This window comes from Antechinus flavipes, chromosome 5 (genome assembly GCF_016432865.1).
Source record: "Antechinus flavipes isolate AdamAnt ecotype Samford, QLD, Australia chromosome 5, AdamAnt_v2, whole genome shotgun sequence".
Taxonomy (NCBI): domain Eukaryota; kingdom Metazoa; phylum Chordata; class Mammalia; order Dasyuromorphia; family Dasyuridae; genus Antechinus; species Antechinus flavipes.
Genome location: NC_067402.1, coordinates 287,856,410 through 287,873,684, shown reverse-complemented (window position 1 = coordinate 287,873,684; position 17,275 = coordinate 287,856,410). Strand labels below are relative to the sequence as shown.

Genomic DNA, 17,275 nt, shown 5'->3' with positions numbered 1-17,275 from the left:
AACTTCCTTAAGAACTTCCAGCCTGTCCCATAGATTTAACACTAGTGTTCCTCCAGAGTTTTTAGGCTCATAGAAGTAGAGCTGGAAGGGACATTAGGAATCATTTAGTTGAGTGCTTTCATTTTAGACGTACCCAGAGGGATGACATGTGTGTAGGATTTGAACTCAGGCTTTCTGACTCCAGAAGGTACCGGTTTCTGAGAAATTAAAGTTGAGTACTGCTCAGAGCTATAGGAAGGTATATGATGGGTCAGAAAACTATGAGTAATTTTGAAGATCAGGAATGAAGGATATCATTGAGGAAATGTGTTAATAGTAGATAATCACCTGCTGAGAACCAAGGATAATAGACAGCCTGAATGCTCAACTGGGGTCCTTGTGATTTTTAGGAGAAATCAAGACTAGGCCTCTATGTTATGGATGAACCTCCTCTGGCTAACTAATTGGAAGATGTGCATGAGAAATGCTTTGGATGGGGAGGCAAGGGAAAGCATCATCATTGGAGGAAGTGTCAAAATCTGTGAGACGACAAATCCATTTGAGAATATTTGATGTCTTTTTTTTTATTAGTAGAATATGAAAGAAGAGCTCATGTATTTATTCACTTTGTACCCTTCATGATGATTCTTGGTTTATCTCTATGGCTGGATCTTCTCTACCCATCAATTCTGGATGTCCCCCTATTCCCCTTAGTGATCTCAGCTCCCATGGATTCAGTTATTGTCTCTAGGTGATGATCTCATGTCTACTTCTCCAGACCTTACCTCCCTGCTGACTTCCAGGATCATATCTCTGACTGACTGTTAAATATCTTACACTGGATGTCCCACGGACACCTTAAACTCAAAAGTCCAAAACCAAACTCACCTTAACTCTCTAAAGCCTCCCTTCTTCCTAATTTTCTATTAGGGTGGAGGATACCCATTCCTCCCAGGTATCCTTCACTCTTGACTCAGATTCCACATTCAATTTATTACCAAGTCTTGTTAATTTTATCTTTGTAACATAGCTTACATATACCCCGATCTAATTTGACACTGCCACTACCCTGATAAAGGTTTACTTCACCTCATACTGAATTATTGTAGTAGCCTGTTAGTGGATCTGCTTCCCACAAGTTTTTCCCACTCTAATCCATCTTCCACTAGGCCATCAAAATGATCTTCCTAAAGTGCAAGTGCAACCATGTCACCTCCTTACTCAAAATCCAGTAGCTTCCTATCACTTCTAGAATCAGATGTAATAAATTGTCTTTTTGGTGTTTAAAGTAGTTATAATCTCCCTGGGCTTTTAGTCTTCTTAACCTTACACCATCTTCCCTTCCTTCCATTTACTCTTTAATCCATCAGAATAAAGCATCTCTTCACTGATTGTCCTCCCAAACTTAGAACATTTATTCCCCTCCCCCCGGCTTCTGTGGCTTTCTTCAAATCCCATCTAAAGACCCACCTTCTACAAGAAACCTTTCCTGACCTTCCTTAATTAGAAGGAATCTTTTTGTTAATTATCTATCTTATCCTATATGTGGCTTATTTTTACATAGTTGTTTGCAGGTTGTCTGTGAGCTCCACAAAGGCTAACTTGTGCCTTTCTTGGTACCAACTTGTGCCTTTCTTGGTATCCCCAACATTTAGTATCAAGCATATAAGTTCTTAATAGATGTTTTTTGACCAACTGATTACTGTGGTGCCATATAAGTTGAATAGGCAGTGAACAAATATTTGTTGAATTAATAAATCTTAAACTTAATCAATTTATAAGTTAAATTATGCATTAATTATAGTTTTTAATGGATTATTTCATTCACTAGTGCGGATTGCAATTCATCCATGTCTTCTTATCATGCAGTAATCATGAACTTTCCATAAATATTTCACAGCAGCTCTACTAGCTGCCAAAACCATCTTCCTGCATACGTCTGATCATACTAGTTAGTACTCTTTTAAAAAATCATCAATAATTCTTTATTACCTTCAGGATACAACATAAATTCAGATTGGCCTATAAAGTCCTTCATAATATGCCTAAACTCACTTCACATTTTTGTCAAGTAATTGATGTTCCAGCCAAACTGACTTACTTTCTGTGCTTTAAAACCAATCTTCTGTTTCACCTTCATGTCTTTTTTCAGTCTGTCCACTGTGCCTCGAATGTGTTCCTTCCTGCCATCTTCTTAGAACTTCCAGCTTTCTTTGAGGCTCAGCTTGTATATTGAGACTCTCCCAGGCTCCCTATATCTTAATGTGCTCTCTCTCCTCTGTTATTTCATATTTCTTCTCTCTGCATTTGTTTGTGTTTCACAGAGTGTAAGCCTCATGAAGGCAGAGCCTGTTTTTCATTTCTCTTTTTAGCATCTTGTACCTCGTAGGCACTTTTAAAATGCTTTTGGATCTAATGAGTCACATTGTAACCTAGAGATGACCATTAGTGGAGTTCAGGTTCTGTCAGGCTCTACCAAACTAGAAAGGCTCCAAGGGTCATGCGATAAGAGATGTGGGCAGCTGTTGGAAGTCTGAGTGAGCTTGTCTGGAGAAGGCTGGTGGTTGCTGGTAGAGGGTGATGGTGACTCATTGAAGATAAAAAGTCTTATGATCATAAACTTTCCGTGAGAAATGCACCAGAGATAACGGTTATATTCATTGTAAATAATCATAACCACTCACATTATATATCCTCTTGTGGTTTACAAAGTGCTTTCTTCTTTTAAGTCATGTAGCTTGTGCCATGATTAGAGTACTGGAAACAGCCAGGTCAGATGTTCCCTAGCTGTGGGACCCTTGGCAAGTCACTTTGGTGCCTCTGTTTCCTTAACTGGAAAACAGAATAATAATAGCTCCTGCTTCAGGGATCAAGGAATTAATACCCAGAAAATGATTTGCAAACTTTAAGCTCTATAGATAGATTAGCTTTCACCATTATTTTCATAATTTCCTCACAACTCTGTGAGGTAGACAGGATAAGGATAATAATCCTCATTTTGTAGATGAGAAAATTGAGGTGCATGAAAATTGAGTGACTTACACCCAGCTAGAACTGGAGGACTAGGAATTATAACTCAGGATTTCCCATTCTAGTAAAGTCCACAATTACGTGCCAGGCCCCATGCTAAGCCCTAGAGATGGACAGAGAAAAACAAAAGACAGTTCCTGCCCTCATAGTTTAATAGAGGAGGTAACATGCAAATGACTAAATGATATAGGTGGGATAAATTAAGAGTTAGTAAGACAGAGACTAGCTTATGAAAGGTCTGAAAAGTCAAATAGAGGATTTTAGATTTGATATGGCAGATAATAAGAAGCCACTGGAATTTAGTGAATCTTGGGGTGACATGGTTAGACTACGCTTTAGAAACATTGGTTTGACAGTTGAGTGGAGAAGTGTTTGAAGTGACCAGTGAGACCAATACTTGTCCAGGTGTGAGATGATGGGTTAAGTTGTAAAAGGGGAGGAGTCCTAGAAATTTTGTGAAGGATAGAAGTGACAGCCATTTGGCAAAGGATTGGATGGGGATGGGTGGGTAGCTGAGAGAGTGAGGAGTTGAACGTGTTTGTTAACCTGTATGAATGGCAGGTTGGTAGCCCCCTTCAGAATAATAGAGAGGGCAGGAAAAGAGGAGGAAGATAATGAGTCCAATTTTGGACATGCTGAGTTTAAGATGTCTATAGGAATATAATTCTAGATATTTATGTTTAATAGGCAATTGGAGATGTGAGACTGAAGGTTGGGAGAGAGGTTAATGCTGGATAAGTAGCTTTTAGAATCATCTGCATAGAAATGATCATTGACTCTGTGGAGCTGATGTGATCACCAAACAAAATAGTATAGAGGGAGAAGGGAAAAGACTCAGGAGAGAGCCTTGGGGAATAGTCACAGTTAGCAGGCTTGACCTGAATGGAGGTCCAGTGAGGGAGACTGGAAAGGAGCATTTAGACACAGGAGAGGAAGCAGAAGGCAGTGGCAAGGAGAGGAGGGTGATTGACAACATCTGTGGCTAGAGAGCAGTCAAAGAGGGTGAGATCAGGGAAGAGAACGTTCGATTTGGCAATTAAGGTCTTTGGTAGCTTCAGAGAGAGGAGCTGGTGGTGAATAATGAAATTGAAAAGCCAGATTGTAGAGAGTTGAGAGACGGAAAAGAAGGCAAGCAGAAACATCTATTATAGGTGACCTTCTTGAGGACTTTAGCTACAAAAGGGAGGAAATGTATATACCCCACAAGCTAGTAGGGATGAATGAATGAAGCGAAGGCTTTTTGAGGATGGGGGAGCTATGGACATATTTGTTGGCACTAAGGAAGCAGTTGGTAGATGAGTAGGGGGAGATAGAAAAAATTGATAGAGTAGGGATGATAAAAGGGGCAGGCAATCTACTGGATAAGATTGGAAGGACATGTAGAGGGGTTAAGCTTAGCAAAGAGAAGGGTCACCTCTTCAGGAGAAGCAGAAAGACAAAGAAGATAGTGTCAGAAAATGTCTGAATGTTGTGAGATGAAGAGGAAGGGGGAAGAGGGAGCTCTTTATGAAGGGCCTTAAGTTTTTCAGTAAAATATGAAGTCAGATTCTCAGCTGAGAGGGTAGAAAAAGGCAGAGCCATGGGAGATTTGAGAAGGAATGAAAAAGTTTGAAAAGGCCAATGTGATGGACGGACAATAAATTGATTAATGAAGTGTAAAAGGTTTGCCTTGATGCAGTGAGGATCCAGTTGAACAAATGCAATATGTTCTAAAGTATAACATTCTTCTGATTGTGATTTGGTTAGCATGCACTAACTTTTTCTTTTTCCACTAATTGAATTGCCCTCTTAATCTGTCCTACCTTTTATGACAATGTGTCCAGTGTCCACAAGGCTAGCAGTTTCTTGTTGGTCAGTGTGTCTACAAAAATGGAACATGATGTGTGTTTTTATGTGTTGGGTATTCCTAGTTGACAACATTAGCTGTAACAATCCATTAAGTTGGGAATAGAAGAGTAAAGAGAGGGAAAATAGACTAATTTACCTATAATAGTTAGATACCTAGTTATCATAATTAGACAGTTAGCTATCATAGATACCGCAGGAGTTATGATAATGAGTTTACTAATCCAGTTCTGAATATCTTAGTCTCTGGATGGATGTGCTTTATCTTCTTTTTGAGAAGATTGAAATGAACTTTGAAATTCAAAAATGTCCAGAAAGAGACAAGTGTTAGAAAGACAGAAAACAATGCAAAAAACTCCAAAGTGAAGGACTTATTTTGCATAGAAAATTAAAGGCACAGGATGACTTGAGATTTGAACTCAATTGCTAAAGTTTGGAGATGACTGCTTGTCCAGTGGGAATAAGATGGGGGGAGGGGGTGATAAAGGCAATCACAGTTCCACATTTTCTAGTCTTGCAATATATTTATTTTTATTTGTGTATGAGCATGTAGAAGTGGTACCAAAGCAAGAAAGATGGGAGATTCAGCTGCATCAGCTCAAGGGAAAGCGAGGTCTTTCTGGAGGCAACATATTTTTGAAATCAAGTCCTGAGAAATTAATTCTCAAGATATATGAAACAAGTAGATATTGAACAATGTGAAAAAAAATCATGACTAATCCTATCCAAAAAAGGTGATTGAGAATCTGTTAATACCTATTGCTTTATCTGGCTGCTTTGCCATCTTTGTCATAATAATTAGCATACATATTGAGGAAATGCTTGATCAGTTTAGTTTAAGGCTTTTCAAAGGTGTATGACCAGCAAAGTCCACTTCACAAAGGTATTGCCTGTTTCCATAAGCTCCAATATGCAGATGACATAATGTTGGGATAGTGTATAAACTCCTAAATGACATCCAAACTCTGAGCAGGCAAGAGGACAGACAACGGGGTGATTCCTTTGCTATTCCCAGAGATTGCCCTTCCTGGGGACACCCTACATCAGGTCTTTTTTGGCTGCCATATTCATGACTGAATCTTCTTGAGCTTTCAGTCCACTCAGCTGCCCCCAGGACCTTCTCAAAAGCGGCGTCTTCTTATCTTTAAACTTTCTTCTAGTTCAGGGTTAACTCTGACCTTTGCTTTAACTGGTGACTCCAATGTCTGTCATGAGTCATCTCCTGTCAGATTCACTGTTTGTGGTAGTGTCTGTTGCCCTACATGTCAAATATCTTTCTGCCCCTTCTGGAGAAAGTATTCACGCACTCTGAGTAGCCTACATTTTCTGTCCTCTTTCATTTCATATTTTCCAATATTGTTTGCGATCTTTTTCTCTGCCAAACTTCGTATCAAACCATCAGTGTATACATTGGAGGATCTTGGCAAGTTTTTCAGAGAACTTTTCTCTTTATTTTCTGCCACAGATGTTGGCAAACAAGCCGCTGTTATCTGTGTAGCTTCCTTGGAATTTTTGCTCATTAGGAGCACTGTAAGGCAAAGTGACCCGTTATGTGGGAAGAAACTCCAGCCGCCCTCTCTTTGCATCTTTGAGGAGTCTTTAGCCACCCTTCTAGTTATTAGGTCTTGTGCTTTCATTCATAATAAGGATGTGAATATTGACATGAGTCTGTACTTGCCATAATTTGTCAGTTCCCAGGATCAAGAAGCTCAAGCTTTCCTTTTAATTCCTATATTTTATGCTTTTCTTGGGAATGTGCCTGTGTACAAAAAATCCCGGCCTCCATTGTTTCTTAAACCTTTTGCTGTATAATCCCTTTTTAAGATAGCTTTTCTTTTCTTTTCCTTATGTCTTTTCTACCTCAGAAATGGGAAGCCCAGTGGGTTCAAGTCTTAGTTATTCCTTAGTCAGTCCTCTTGTTATTTTCAAGGATGGGTTTGGGCCCTTTGGATTAAGATGACATTCTCCAGCTCTTCCAAGATTTTGAGTTAGACTAAGAAAATCTTAGGCTCAAAGAATCACAGATAAGAATTTTAGAGGCTGTGACTCCTGCTCCCTTCTTTTATAGATGTAGTGTCACACAGTAAATCAGTGTCTGACTCTGGATTTGAACCCAGGTTGTCTGTACTGTCAAGTCCAGCATCCAGGTTGTCTATACACTGAAGTCCAGTTCACTGTACCACAATCATAATTTATTCTTATTCCGAGACTGGTTTTTCTTTTTCTTCTGTTCACTTTTCCTACTTATACTTGGTATCCAAATCTCCCATTTCACAGCTACTTCAAAATCTGGGCTTTGATATCTTTTGATAACTTTTTCACATCTTAACTTGTTCCACCAAGCTTTGAGTTATTGCTTTGGTGTAGCTGGATAAGGGAAACTGCCCATGGATCCTGACATACATTTCGGTGTTATCAACTTTGAGGAGCAATCTGTTTGATTTCCCCTTCATGCTTGGAAACTAATATGTTCTGTTTTAGGAGGGGAGAACAACCTTTTATGGCATGATTGCCTTTGGGAAAGAATTGTTTTCCTTTTAGCTGGCAGCCTTGAACACTCTCATTACTCTTGGAGCATCCTAGACAAATGTAGTGGGTCCTTAGGGACTCTGTCTATTCCTTTAAGGTGCTACTGTACCCCTGTTTCGGGGGAAGTATTTTCCCCTGGGATTTGAGTCTTGAAAGTTACAACTCACTCTTATGGCAGAAAGTCAAACAGAATGTTATTCCAACAGTGTGGAACAATGTGCCATCATTGTAGATGGATAAAGGCTGGCTTACAAAATATTTTTACTTGCAGTAATAGAACGAAATAATGCAAATTTCATCAGCTTGAAATACAGATATTAGGTTTTTCCTCCTTGATAAGTCAGATGGTATAAACAGCAGGCAGGTTTTTTTAAAAACTACTTTGTGGTTAGTCTGGTAGCTGATGATTATGATCATTTTAGTAGTGATAGTCTTAGTTTTCTTGTCTCTGAAAGGAAAAACTATTATAAAATTGTTGACTATTTCCTTCTCTAAGCAATCCACTATGTTTATTAGGTTACTACATCCGGGAAAAATCTAAGCAAATCATCACTCTGCTGATGGATGAGCAGCTGCTGCATAAAGAGCGGGAGGTAGCATGTTGGACTAGACGGCGAACATCCTACTCCATGACGTTTCCTAAGAGATTGCCTGGTGCTGGCCACTCGCCGACTCACTTACCAAGCCCTAACATGGCATCAGACCCTCCTGCTTCTGAGAACACACGCAAACTTCTCAAGATCTCAAGGCTGCACCTCACAAGTGCGTATCTGGAAAGGTAGTCGGACTGCACTGGGGTGGGGGACACCCATGTTTAAAAAATATATGTAGATAAAAAATAAAAATTTACATGTCTATATAAGCAATATGTGGAAATATGTGTAAGTATCAAAATGGTAGGTTCAGGTATGAAGGACAAAAGTAAAGAGGATACACAGAGGGAAAGTGATTGATTTACTACTCATATTTGTGGTTTTATTGAACTTCTCTTCAATACAAATATACACTTCAAGCAAATTTCCGTAAGACCAGAAGCTACCAAATTAATCCATATGCCAATATCCAGTGTGAAAGGAGTGCGCCAGCAGGACATGGAGGGAGAGTGAGAAGGAATGTCTCTAGGCCTTCTGTAAGATAAGAGATTTGGACTAGATAACCTTTAAGTGTCCTTTGGCTCTCATTGCTGCGACAGAGGGTAGTATACACTGCATGTAAACATACATAACATCCACCCTCTTTTTGATTTCAGCTGCAGTTTTGTTAGCTAAGTCATTCCCAAATTTTCCCAGGTGGGCTGGCTTTACACAAAAGAAGAATAAAAGAAAATTCTCTGGACTTTGGGCAATGGTTTTTTTCTGAATATTAATAGTGTCTAATAGAGGTAGGTTGCAATATCATATTTTGGCAACAAGTGTTACTGTCTGACATATGATGTGCTTAAACACAATACAATGAATGATCTGCTTCATAAATTTCTCAGACTGATAATTCTGTAAATTAGTTTATTTAAAGCAATGTATGGTATTTCTTTTAATAGTTTGCAATTTATGATGGAATCTAGTAGGAAAATAGTTTTTCCTTAATTGCCAACTTTGTTGGATACACTATTCCATAACATAAGGGCAGTATTAGTGCAGGACTATGGGATTTCTGGTTGTTGTTGCTGGGATAGTGCTAGCTGTCTAATGAAACAAAGAAGGAGGGTCCTGTTGAGGGTGTGAGGAAAGACTGATTCGTTAGCTTAAATATTTGGAAGATAGGGCTCAAAAATACTATTTGGGTATATTGCTAGGACAACTCGCCAGCCCATTTCTAGTTAGGTTTACAAGGATTTACAGGATTTTTCTATGTGGTGCTGGAAGGTATCTCAGAGTCCCTCTCAGAAACCGCCATTTTATCAAGGAGTAAAAAAGAAATGGATAAATAAGTTAGGTAACTTCTTTGGGGTCACAGAGATGCAGAGCAAAGAGGGCACAGTTTGAATCCAGACCTTCTGGTGGATTCCAGAGCTTGGCTTTTTTCCACTGTGCCATAGTTTAATTTAACATGCATTCATAAAGTACCAACTATGTTTAAGTCTCTGTGCCAGGTTTATATAAAACTGCTCTCACAGGGGACAGGTAGGTCAGGAAGAGGTCTTGGGTATTCCAACACTACAAAGTGATTGGAGGAAGTATAGAGCCATCAGTTCTGGAGGTAAGGGGAGGTCAGAGAAGCCCCCACGGAGGGAATCCTTGAAGGAATAAAAGCATCCCTGGAGAGGTGGCATTTAGGAAGTAGTGCATAGGAAATGTCACAGAGGTGTAGAGCGTGGGAACGGAATGGCCAAAGGCATCAACAATGCTTTCTTGAATTTAAGCTTCTGGATCATAATTGGAGGGTTCTTTGTGGGCTGGACTTTATGTGCAAACTTAAGTGGAAATCAGGTTGTGAAGGGATTTAAATGATATGCCAAGAAATTCGTATTTTATTTAGGAAGTTTATTTTGGCAGCTTTGGGGTAGATGGCTAAAGAAGGGGAAACAGTGGTTGCAAGGAGGCTTTTAAAAGTAGTCCAGAACTTGAGAGGCAAAGAGCCATCCACATCCAGAGAGAGAACATGGAGGCTGAATGTGGATCAAAGCATAGTATTTTCATCTTTTGTTGTTGTTTATTTTTCCCCTTTTGATTTGATTTTTCTTGGGCAGCATGATGAATATGGAAATATGTGTAGAAGAATTATATGTGTTTAATCTATATTGGATTGTTTGCTGACTAAAGAATGGGATAGGGAGGGAGAAAAATTTGAAATACAAGGTTTTGCAAAAGTGAATGTTGAGGGGTAGCAAGGTGGTGCAGTGGATAGAGCACCAGCCCCGAAGTCAGAGGATCTGAGTTCAAATCTGGTGTCAGACACTTAACACTTCCTGGCTGTGTTAATACTGTCACTTAAACCCAATTGCCTCAGCAAAAATAAATAAATAAATAAATGAAAGTGAATGTTGAAAACTATCTTTGGATGTATTTGGAAAAATAAAAAGCCATTATTTTTTTTAAAAAAAGTAGTCCAGAGGAGAGAGACTGAAGGCCTGACCTGGAGCAAGGTCTTGTGAGTAAGGAGGAAGTAAAGGTTGGGACATCTTTATTCTGAGATCCAAACCCGTATGGCAAGATCATGATTATGCCCTAAGAAATATCAATGTGGGCCTGCTTTAGGGGATAGAATATAAATTCTATTTTGTATTTGCCCAGTTGGAAATACTGGTGAATTACCTAGGTGGAGTCATATAGCCTCTGGACTGGACTGAAATTTGACAGAGAGGTTAGGGCTGGATGTATATATAGGCTTGAGATTCATTTGTAGAAGGCTTATCCCTGAATCTGCAGGAATAAATGACATCAGAAAAGGAGAGAAGAATCTTAAGATGCACCAAAACCTGAAAAAGACCAATCAGAATGGGAGAAGAACTGGAGAAAGCAGCATCTGCTAGGGCAGGGGCTCTGGGCAAGAGGGTAGAAGAAGTGGGAGAGGCTGGCAGAGGGGACAGTCAAAGATGGTGACAGGGGCTTAGGCTAATGGGAGACAAAGGGGGGGGGTTGCCAAAGTTTTTGAAAGGTGGGGCAGGGAGTCAATCAGAGAGGAAGACTAATCTTTGGACCAGCCATGTTGATATGGGGAGCTCCCTGTGAGAAAACTCCCTTTTAATTATTGCAGATGGACGTCTTCTCTTCATCTTGTTGTCTTAGAGTTGTATGGGGGCATTGATGAAGGTCACACAGCCAGGATGAGTTAGAAGCAGGCCGTGAATCTCAGCTCAGAGGCCCGCTCAGTAGGCATTCACAGCACAATGCAACTTGTGAGGTTGGATGATGTAGTGGGGACTGTTGTGTGGGCCAACATGCGCTTCAGAGGAGGCGGCGGCCATGAGCCGTGGGGAGAGATCCCAGGGTCTGCCCATTGAGAAGCCTGGCTGGGTTGGCCTCCAAGCCTCTGCTTTAGATTGATGATCCCAAGAGAGGCTGGGAGGACAAGGACCCAAAAGGCCATGGGAGGTTGGAGTTGACTGGAATGGTCACTCTCATGTCCTGCTTGGGAGGAATGAGAGTGAGGAGAAAATGGCATGATGGATCTTTGGTTTTACCATCGCCAGTATCAGAGCACTGGGATTTACATCTCATCCTTGGATAGGCAATAAGCATCTCTGTCATGTTTTACAAAAATGGAAACTGAAATTTTAGACTACTTAAAAAGAACACTGTGGAAGCTCCTTAAAAACATTGTTTTCCCCATCTCAGATTTTAAACTATCTGGCTTTGAAGAGCCCATCTTCCTAGGCTTGGTGTGCACAGTGTGGGAGGAAGAAAAATGAGCCCAGGAGGAAAAATGGGGAAAAATAAAGTGCCAGCAGAGTAGAGCTGAGAGAAAAGAGATAATAGCACCAGGCTTCAGAACGAAGAAGGAAAAAGAAAAAGAGAGCACTTCCTTAGAGGTTTGGCTGCTGTACTAATGCGGAGGGGAAAGAAACTTAGAGCATGATATGGTGGGTAACTAGGATGCCGAGGAGTCTAGAAATGGGAGCAGAACCGTGTGTGAGAGAAACCTGGAATGTGATTGACAAGACAAATGAAAACCCAAGCAGGGCAAACCTACTGACTGAGCCCCATACACTTTCCCCTAGTATGTTTTTAAACTTTATATTCTTTTTTTTTTTTCAAGCAAACATTTCTGTAGCTTAGGGTTGATAGATTGTCCTCATGACCCTCCTTTTTGAGGCAGGTTTTACTTAATTCCCAGCTCTCTTTTTTATATACTTGTAGTAACTTTACTGGGGACAGATAGAAGCTGCCAGGAGTTAGGGGTTGGTACTGGGACCCTTCTTGCCAAAGATGGGCATGATGCTGACAGCACTGATTATACTGCATCCTTCTTGAACATTCCCAGTTCTCCTCTTCTTCCTCCTCCCTCTTCTCTTTCTTCTTCTTCTCTTCTCCTTTTCCTCTTCTTCCTCCCTTTTCTCCTCCTCCTTCTTTTCCTTCTCTTATCTTCCTCTTCTCCCCCTTCTTCCTCTTCTTCCTCCTCCTCCTTCTTCTTCTCCTTCTCCTTCTCCTCTTTCTCCTCTCAGTCTATCTTTGTCTTTTTGTCTCTTTGTCTCTGTGTCACTCTTTTCATCTCTGTATCTCTCTCTGTTTGCTCCCCTCTCTCTTTCCCCATTCCTTCCTTATGCTTTCCCTCCCCCCCCTTCTCTCTGCCCAACTGTCTCTTGTCTTTCTGGGTCTGTGTCTCTGCTTCCCTCCTTTCTTTCCTTATTCCTATTTGAACCTCATTTGTTATGATTGGGACATACCACAGAACAAAACATGTTCTCTGAAAGAAAGAAGGAGATGATACAGGGCTGTCTGTGGGGTGGCTGACAATGACATCCTCATCCCAGCACTGAAGGGGCTTAGGGCTTAGTATTGCTCCCAGGGTACCAGCACCATACCAGACTCTTCTGGTGCTCTTGAATACAGAGCGCCTGACTTGGAGCCATGAAGACCTGGGTTCCAATCTTGCATCAGATGTATTAGCTGGGTGACTAAGTAAATAGTTTAGCTCCCTGAGCCTCAGACTTCCCATCTGTAAAATGGGGATATTAACAGTATCTGTCTCACAGATTTGTTATAAGGATCAAATAAAATATTATATGCAAAGTGCTATGCCAAATTGTTACCAAATGTTATTTGTTCATTAATTGTTATTATTTGTCAATTAAATTAATTTAAACAAATGTTTAGTGATTCCTCCATGCAAAGTACAATGAAATATCAAGATGAAAAAGTGATTGCAGCTGCAGGTCCTCGGTGAGCTTACAGTCTAGCAGAGGGATGAGGCACTGGTGTCTGGACCTTCCTGCCAATGTGGTTTCCAGCCTCTCCCTGCCACAATAGATTTTTGTGAGGTGCTGTGGCCTCACATTCACCACCCAGTTAATTTCTGACCTTAGCCAGGCCAATGCTTGGATGATAATTACCCAGTCTGTGGTCAAGCCCAAAGACTTTCCATCTTGGTCGTGTCTTCCAGGATGTTGTTGCTCTGCTGGTACACTCGTAGAGACCCCAGAGGCTCCTCCCTGTCAAGATGAAGCCCTGGAGCCCAGACAAGTAACCCAGAAGGTTAGGATAGATTGCATGGCCGGGCAAGTGCAAACTGAATGGCGTGCAAAGGAGAGTCACTTCCCCCGAGGGTCAGCCTCACAGAGGAGACTGATTTCAGTGGACAGAGATGTAGGGGACAAAGACAGAAAGTTGGGTGTTCAAATGTATGGAAGTGGGCGAGAGAAGAATGGACCTGGGGAATGGTGAGGAGTGCAGTGTGAGGAGACTGGTGTCCAAGAGGACTGGAAAGGCAGATCAAAGAGGGCTTGGACCCCGAGGGGCTCATGTATTATTGCAGAGCCTGTACCAGAGCCACTGAGGAGGGTCATGACCTGTGGACAGACCCCAGCCTTAGAGCACTTGTTTGGGGGATTTAAGAGGGAAGAACCTGGAAAGAGCAGGACCGTTAGGAGGCTATCTCGAGAGGCCCACAAGGACACAACTGAGGGAGTAGAAGGGCGGGGACCATTTATCTGCCATGGAATGGGGGGAGGAAGGCTCCAGCCTGTCCTAGTAATCTGCAGCCTGGGGCACCAGGAGATAGTGATGCTGTCTGAAAGAGGTATGGGGGGGGGCGGTGTGGGAGAAGGAAGAGGAGCCAGTGAATGAGAGGGAGAGGTTGGAGGGCAACAAGGGCGAAGGACATCACCGCATCTGAGGGAAGAGAGACCATGTTGGAGGATCGTGGAGCCGGCGGAGGCGGACACTGCAGACGCTGCAGACCCGTGGGACGCAGGAGAGGGCTTCCCTCACAGACCCTCAGTAGTTACTCACTGATTACCAGAGAATACACAGATTCCTTATCCTGGCATTCGAGGCCCTCTGGAATCTGGCTTCATCACACTTGGCCTTATCATAGGCTAGTTCTCCTACCAGCCAAACTAGAATCTTTGATCTAACATGGTGCTAAAGTAATGGCCCTTTCAACTTGCTTTTCTCCTCTAAATCTATATCATTTCTCTTTTTTCCTATCCATATTAGCCCTACCTCTACCAATGAACACTTCATTCATGCTTATCTACCAAGTTGACTTAACGCTTTCAAATTTTTTTTCCGTTCCTTTCCTTTCTTTTTTTTTTTTTACTTTTTAAGATTTTATTTCAAAACAGAAAAAGAAAAAAAAATTATGCACATAGAAGAACATAAGCGAGAATTCAAAATATGAGACAATAAATTTCCATTTCAAGAAAACCTGTATAAGAAATACTACCTGTTGTATTCAAAGCTGTCCATTTTTTCTTTACTTCGTCATAGGTTTTCTCTTGTTTTCTGCTGTGTGCTTTTTACCTTATTCCCCCCCCCCCTTTTCTTTCCTACTCCCTTGCTTTCCTTAAGGAGGCTACAATTAAGTACAGATATATATTATGCACACACACACACACACACATATACACATTGATATCTATAGTCATACATATATATATACACATATGTTCATATACATCTAGGTAGTACCATACAATGCTTGTTTTCCTGTTTCTTTGAAGATGGATAATATCATTCTTCATAAGCCTTAAATCTTTTCATATTTTTCTAAATCTGTGAACTTTAAACCTCCTATACCACACAATATTCCAACCTTATACTATCTAGTTATTTTAAATAGTCTAAAACAACATTGATTAATATTGCTGGTATATAGTATAGTTTCCCTATTTTTCTTTTTTGATTAGTTCTATTCTATTTTTAACTTTGAGATGAATGATTATTAGCCCTGCTTTTTTTTCTTCTAAGTTCCTACTTCTGATGATTGTTATTATGTTTGTATGTATTTCTTATTTTCTTTCCCTACTGACTCCTCTGCTTTACTTCTGCCAGCTACATTGCCTTTTTTCCTTGATCTAGGGGTTTCAGAATTTAGCAATGATGTTCTTGTAGGTTTTCCTCTTGTGATCTTGTTCAGGTGGTAATTTGGTCATTTTTTTCTGTTTCTACTTTCTCTTTTTGTTCTAACACTTTAGAACAACTTTATTATTTCTTTTATTACTATATCAAGATTCCTTTTTTGATTGTAGCTTTCAGATAATCTTACACTCCTCTCCAAGAATCCCTTTCTTATCTTCTCCTCTTATCCTTTCCCTCTTTCTTTATCTCATTCCTGTTAATCTCCATATCCCTTTATACCCCTTATCTTATTCCCTTCTTATCTTCTTTCTGTGTAGAGTTTCACATGTTTCTATATGTCTCTGTGTAGTGTTCCCTCTTTAACCTATTTCCAATTTGAGTAGCATTCCACAACTGACAGCCCTTCTCTCTTAATTTCTCTTATCAGTTCTTGTTCTAGCACCTCATTTCTATAACATAATTACTCTTTTTACCTTTTCCTACATGCTTTTGCTTTTTAGAATCACATATACTCAGCTCTATCTTTCAAATTACCCAATTATTAATGAGAGTTTTACACATATGGTTTACATTTCCACATACAAACCAGTGTGTCTTTATTGAGTCCCTTGAAATTAGTTTTTGATATTTACTTTTCTATTTCTCTTAGATCTTACATGTTGAATTTTCTATTAAATTTAGGGTTTTTTTGCAACAAAATCTTGAACATCTGGCAATTAATTGAATGTCTTTTTTTTTTTCCATTAAGGATTATGCTTAACTTTGCTGGGTGTGTTATTTTCAGCTGCAATCCTAGTTCTTTTGATCTTCATTATATAATATTAATGTACTGCATTAATGTTATGTAATACTATATTATATAGTATAAATTAATGTAGCTGCTGGTAACTCTTGCGTGATTCTAACTGTGGTTACAGAATACTTGAATTTTTTTATTGTTCATAAAACTTTCTCATTGATCTAGGGATTTCAGAACTTGGCAATGATGTTTCTGTAGATTTTCCTCATAGGATCTTTTTCGGATGGTGATCATTGGATTTTTTTCCATTTCTACTTTCCCCTCTTATTCTTACACTAAAGGACAAATTTCTTTAAGAATTTCTTTTATTACATCAAAATTCTTTTTTTGGTCATAGCTTTCAAATAATCCAATTATTCTTATGTTTTTTCTTCTTGAGATGTTCTATAAATCCATTGTTTTTCTTATGAGTTGTCTCATGTTCTCTTCTTTTTTTCATTCTTTATATTTTATTTTATTATTTCTTGGTCTTATAACTTTGTTGACTTCTCCTTGCCCAATTTTAGTTTTCAGGGAGTCATTTTCTTCCTTAAGACTCTGGATCTCCTTTTCTGGTTGATTGATTTTCTTTTCATAATCTTCTTGTTTTTCTTGCATTGTTCTTAATTTTTTTTCAAAATTAGATGATAATTTAACATGTATTGGACTACCTACTATCTAGGGGAGGGGATGGGAGAAAGAAGGGGAAAAGTTGGAATAGAAAGTTTTGCAAGGGTCAATGTTGAAAAATTACCCATGCATATGTTTTGTAAATAAAAAGCTGTAAATAATAATACTAATAAAAGCAAAATTAGATGATAAAGAAACTGAATTCCTATCCTTTCACTGGAAGAACTTCCTAGAAAAGAATAGTCAAAGAGAAAGAAATGGAGGTTTTAGAATGCTTTCCTAGATACTTTTTAAAAAAAACCTTTTATTTTCAAAATATATTTTTCAACATTGACTTTTGCATAATCTTGTGTTTCAGATTTTCCCCTCCTTCTTCCCACTCCATCCCCTACATGGCAAGCAATCCAATATATGTTATACATGTTAAAATATATGTTAAATCCAATATATGTAAACATATTTATGCAATTCTCTTGCTGCACAAGAAAAATTAGATCAAAAAGGAAAGTAAATGATAAAGAAAACA

General features: G+C 39.6%; 1 protein-coding gene across 3 annotated transcripts in view; it reads left to right on the top strand.

The window, feature by feature from the left end:
• Positions 1-17,275, top strand: part of ENTHD1 (ENTH domain containing 1) — a 102,965-nt gene that overhangs the window by 11,110 nt on the left and 74,580 nt on the right. For all 3 annotated transcript variants that reach the window (XM_051962060.1, XM_051962062.1, XM_051962061.1), the window contains exon 3: positions 7,900-8,145. In XM_051962060.1, the coding sequence (XP_051818020.1) occupies positions 7,900-8,145 (246 nt within the window). The remainder of the gene's footprint in view (positions 1-7,899; positions 8,146-17,275) is intronic.